Raw genomic sequence first — 5,650 nt, forward strand, 5'->3', positions numbered from 1 at the left:
TTTGGTGTCAGATTTCTGGCTGACCTCCTATCTGATACTTCTCATTTCTTTTGTCTGTCTTCGGATAGCTCTCCATCCATATTATGTAATTATTAGCTGATTCACTCCATGCAACAGACTCTGTAATTCTTCTTCACCTTCACTGAGAATATCAGTAGTTATCAGCGAAGCGTATCGTTGATAGTGTTTCATAATAAATTTTAATCCCACTCGTGAACGGTTCTTTTACTTATGTGATAGTATGTCTGACGTATCGATTAAGCAGTAAGGACGAAAGACTGTATGCATGTCTTAATCTCATTTTAATTGAGCACTTCGTTTTTGGTTTTCTATTCCTATTTTTTCCTCCTGGTCTTCAACATGTCATCCATCTTTTGCTGTAGCTTACCCGTGTTCTTCTCACAATTTCTAACATTTTACAATGTTTCACATTTTCGAACGTTTGTTGTTATTCGAAAATCATAGGCGGTATCTTGATTTTTTGTGTCTTGTTAGCCATTTTCAAGCATAACGTGAAAACTGTGTCTCTGTTGCATTTACCATCCTTAAAGTGAAACAAATCGTAATCTTAAAAACTTTCAATTTTTGGCCGTTCTTTGGTACATTATTGTTGTTGACGTCTTTGAAGTGCCAAGTAATAGGCTAATTGTTCGATAGTTTTTCCACTGCCCTCGCCATCTTCGAGATTATGTACATAATAATTTTCCAAAAGTGTAATGGTACGTCCAGTCTCATGGATTCCACACAGCAGTACGAATAGTCGTGTGGTTTCCATTTCTCACAATGATTTTAGAAATTCCAAAGAAATGTTTTCTATGCAATCTGCATTAAGCGATAACAGTACGCTGTCAAACCTAGACTGTAATAGTGGATCCCCTGTGACTTCCAAGTCGACTGCAATTTCCTCTTCTGTCAGGTCAGTGAGCCGTGCACGGCTCGTGTTCATCCCATTTACGGTTTGTCATCTTCTATTACGGTACTGCCCCATTGTTTTCTTATACTATTTACTGGTGTCACTAACTTCCTACCTTACTTGCCCGTGAGCGGCAGCAGCAGCGTGTATCGGTAAGCCCACTGTCGTACCATCTCTGGAGCGACAGATAGTGTTTCCGGGTCGTCGTGTGGCTGGCAGTCAGTTCGGGACGCAGCAGCAGTGGAGGTGGGAACAGTGCGCTGGTAAGGCGCCGAAAGCCATGGCTCGCCGAACGCTGGCGACACACATGAACTGTCCTACGAAGGGCGATTGGAGCGGGACGACCGTTGGTTGGTCGTTCGGTTGGTCGTCTCATCGGCCGACGTATATTTGGTCCTTTCACCAATTCCGGGCCTGAGCAGTCGGTCGGTTGTCGTGGAGCAGCGAGGAATTCTCCGCGGGACCTAGCTTGGCCGGGCTGCTGGCGGTCTCTACGCGGTGTCGAAATGTGTGGGGCTGTTCCCATTGCTACGAGGTCCGTGGCTCACCACCCTAGGACACGAAAGTTGAGTTTTGATATAATGTACCAGCAAGTCAAGACTGTTCACATTGTGTGGTTTGGAGTTCAATGTCGGCTGTAGGGATATTCCCATGAGCAACAACGTGGTTTTCAAGTTGGAAAATTCTAGCCACCCTCAGGTGGAGTTTCACTGTATTTGGTTATTTGACTTGAAGTGCACTAGCGGAATCTTCTGCCTTGTGGCCGTTAACCATCCGGTTACCTGCCCTAGCCGCTGACGTTAATTTCAGGCAGTGTAGTTTCCTCATCGTGTTGTTGCTGTCCAGCACGGTGTGTAGTTTCACAGATTCATGTATGATTGGTTGTGGGTGCCAATATCTTCCACGATGTTCCATTGAATTCCTGTTGTGCCCTGGTCGGGTGAAGTGGAAGTTATCTCGTCGGTGGGTCCGTTGACTGTCAGTCAGTTGGGTTGTAGTCGGATCGTGAATGTTTGGCTCGACTGCCTGTCTCACCTAAGCGAATGTTAGTGTTTGACTCGACCATCTGAGTGAACTTGGGGTGTACTGCCTTTTTTTTGTTACTTAGATCTTGTTGTCTTTACTAGTATGGCTTATAGCCATTTTTTTTTTTTTTTAAGTTAAGGTCGTGATTCTTCAGTGTCGCCCGGCGTATTTGTTGCTCGAACAGTCCACGGGTATACTGCCGGTTCATAGTGTCCAATGTGCACAATATTTCGGCGATCAGACATGTCACTGTCGTCAGGTGCGCTGACGAACTGAGCTCCTCGCGTGGATATGCACGGAGATAACTTGTCATCCGATGTGTGATGGAGTTCGCCGCAGTTATTGCTTTGCCTCCCATGCATGCCGATTGAATGCGTCTTCACATGTAGAATGTCTTCTTGGGTGTCTCCTCAGCACAGTTCTGCAGTGCTAGATATGCAGCGAGCAGGTGTGGCCAGCGGGTGGCGAAGCTGCGCGGCAGCGTCCGGATTTGGGCGTTGTGTGACCGGCCAGCACGTTCGTCTGGAAGATGTCGCGGAGCAGAGGTACTTCCGCGATGTCGTGAAGATGAGCGCTGGGGAAATCGTAAGGTAGGTGTAAGGCCAGCCGAAGGATGTGATTCTGCAGTGTCTCCAGCTTCTTCAGGTTCGTGTCGGCGGCGTTCCCCCAGACGACAGCGGCGTATTGGAGTACAGGGCGGAGCAGCGCCTTGTACAGGGTGATGCCCAGCCGAAGCGGTAGTTGGGAGCCGGGGTTCAGCACCGGGTACAGCATGCGGAGCCTGTTCCGCACTTTGGCCTTCACTTCGCGGATGTGCGGAACCGACGTGAGTCGGCGGTCGATGGTGACGCCGAGGTAATGCGCCGTCGGACGCCACAGGACAGGGCTTCCACCGACGGTGAGCGGTTGCAGACCTGCAAGAACGAGTCGCCTGGTGACGACCAGGAACTGCGTCTTGGCCCCATTGAATTGTAGACGCCACTTGACTGCCCATGCTGCCAGGGTGTCAACGGCGAGCTGCAGACGGCGGAGCATGACGGCGGCATTGAGGCTTCTCGTATAGAGAGCCGTGTCATCCGCGTGCAGGGCGAGCCGCACACGGTCGATCTTCAGCGCATCAGAAGTGTACAGCGAGTACAGGAGTGGCCCCAACACCGAGCCCTGCGGCACACCAGCGTTGATGCGGCTGATAGAGGGCAAGCCATGCGCCGCCCGCACATGGAAGGTCCTGTCCGCAAGATAGGAACGGATGAGACGGACGTGCGACGTCGGGACCCCAAGTTCAAAAATTTTGAATAATAGGCCGCGGTACCATACACTGTCTAAAGCACGCGACACGTCCAGGAACACAGCGCCGAAGAACTCGCGCTGCTCCAGGGCGACGAACGCATCTTCTACTAGCCGAAGGAGTTGGTGAACGGCCGAGTGGCCCCTAGGAAAGCCGAACTGCTCTTCGGGCAGGAGGCCTTCCTCGTCAACGTGGCGCTGCAGCCGCCTGATGTACACCCTTTCAAAGACCTTGGAGACGGCCGGCAGTAAACTAATAGATCTGTAGTTCGCGGGCTGACGCAGATCCTTCCCCATCTTCGGAATCGCCACGATCTCTGCATGCTTCCAGGACTGAGGAAAACTGCAGGACCGGAGGATTACATTCGAGACGTCCACGAGATGAGTGAAAGCCACTGGCGGCAACTTCTGGAGTAGGGCGTTGGAAACTTCGTCCAGGACCGCAGCTTTTCTGGCGTTCAGGGCACGCAGGATGGACGACACCTCCTCCTCCGTCGTCTCTTCAATGACGTCATCGTCGTCGCGTGCCTCCAAGTAGCGTGGGAGCCGGTCAGCAACCAGGTCGTCGTGGACAGCGTCGGTCGGGTTTTCGATCGGCGTAAACGCAGCCTCAAAGACGTCAGCGAGGGCATCAGCCTTCGCGGCCGGTTCGCAGACAGCCTGGCCATGGACCAGCAGCGGAGGAATACGTTGCGTGCGGCGTAGGAAACGCTTCGTCGTCTGCCAGGCCGTGCCGTCGTCATGACAGAGGGTGGCGACCTTGTTATTCCAGTCGCGATTGTGATGGTTATCAATGGCGACCCGGATGTCCCGACGCATCCTGTTGAGGAGGCACTTGGTGTCGGCATTTCTTGTCCTCTGCCACTCCCAGTAGACCCGGTTCTTCTCAGTGATGGCCGCAAGGATGTCCGGCGGCAGCTGTCGGGAGTAGACAGGCGGAGTGCGAGGTCGGGGCGGCGTTTCTATAGCGGTAGCGTCAATCTTGGTTGCCGCGAAGTGCAGAAGTGCTGCGTGTGCACCAGCTTCCGCAGGGGGCGGCGAGGGGGCGAGTGAGACCGTCTCTGCTGCTTGAAACCTGTCCCAGTAAACGCCAGCAAGGGAATGGCCCTCCTGGGCTGTTGGAGGGCGTCTAGGTCGATATAAAAAACCACTGGGACATGATCAGAAGACAGTGCCGTCCTCGTCGTGGCGGTGATCCGATGAGGGATGCCCTTGACGACCGCGATGTCGTTTATATCCGGGAGGCCACGGGCAGGGAAGATTGTCGGGTCGTACGGCCCCACCACAATTGCGTGGTGACGTTCTGCAGCGGAGAGTTGCTGCGACAGGACTTCAATCAACTTCGTAGCACTGGTCACCACGACAGTGAGTTGCGCGACGAGGTTGGCCAGCTCAGCGGTGGAGGCAGCCGTCGCGGCCCCGTCGCTGGAAGGGGGAGGCGTGGCTGCGGCGCTGTGAGAGGACACCTGGGGCTGCTCGACTGACGGTGTTGAGCGCTGGGTGCCCACGGGAACTGACCCCCGCGCCGGCGGTTGGCGGGACGCGGTCCGGCCGACGTCCCGGGCGAGGCAGTACCCGGGTCCGCCACTAGCAGCTGTGGTGGAGGCGCAGGAGGAGCCGACGCAGCCGGGACGGCGGAGGGCATCCCTGAAGTTGACGCCGCGAAAGAGACGCCGGGCCGTCTCGTTGCTGGCTTCTTCGGACGTGGCGCTGGTGTTTGGCCACGTTGGGGAGCGATGGCACGCTTCCACACCTCACACCCACGATAGCTGGCCACGTGAGCACCGCCACAGAGTGCACATGTCGGCTTCTCGGTGGGCGGACGGGGGCACGCACGTCCTCCGTGGGTGCCGGCGCATTTAACACATCTGTCCGGCATAGAGCAGTGGCGCGCGACGTGATTGATCCCCTGCCAGCGAAAGCACTGCAAAGGGCCTCTACGGGAGCGAAGATCTTCGGTCTGAACTGGAACGTCGGTGACCCGCGTCAATTTTTAGAGTTTGGGGTTCTCCACGGTGTCGGAGCAGACGACCAGGAAGAGCGGCATATCATCGCGCGATTTGGGCGACTTCATCTTCACGACCGCCCGGATGTAGAAGCCCAGGTTAGCGAGCTCACGATTCAGGTGATCGGCTTCCATGTTGAACGGGAGGTCGCGGATTACAATCTTCAGGACCTTGTCAGGTGCGGAAGCGTGCGTATAGAATGGGACACCACGCTCAGACGCCTCCTGAGTGACCCGGCGGTAGTCGGCAGCAGTGCGGAAGTGTGACCCTGTACAGGTCACGCCCGGCAGGCTTCACGGTGTACACGGCCGTTGTCCAGCTGTGCAAGAACTTCTGCAGTTCCCCATACGGCGGCGGAAGATGGGAGTCTTTCTTCGGCGCAGGATCGCGTGGCAGCTGGTCCGGAACGTCAGCGAGT

At 54.8% G+C, this 5,650-nt stretch overlaps 1 protein-coding gene across 1 annotated transcript; it reads right to left on the reverse strand.

The window, feature by feature from the left end:
* Window positions 1–4,580: 4,580 nt before the first annotated feature.
* On the reverse strand, window positions 4,581–5,105 carry LOC126283677 (uncharacterized). Its single transcript, XM_049982533.1, has one exon. It carries the CDS (start codon window positions 5,103–5,105, stop codon window positions 4,581–4,583), a length of 525 nt encoding a protein of 174 aa, XP_049838490.1.
* Between the last annotated feature and the right edge of the window lie 545 nt (window positions 5,106–5,650).

This window comes from Schistocerca gregaria, chromosome 1 (genome assembly GCF_023897955.1).
Source record: "Schistocerca gregaria isolate iqSchGreg1 chromosome 1, iqSchGreg1.2, whole genome shotgun sequence".
In the NCBI taxonomy this organism is placed as follows: Eukaryota; Metazoa; Arthropoda; class Insecta; order Orthoptera; family Acrididae; genus Schistocerca; species Schistocerca gregaria.

Coding starts and splice junctions, on each gene's coding strand:
- LOC126283677 (XM_049982533.1), bottom strand. CDS start 5,105: ATGCCGGACAGATGTGTTAAATGCGCCGGCACCCACGGAGGACGTGCG.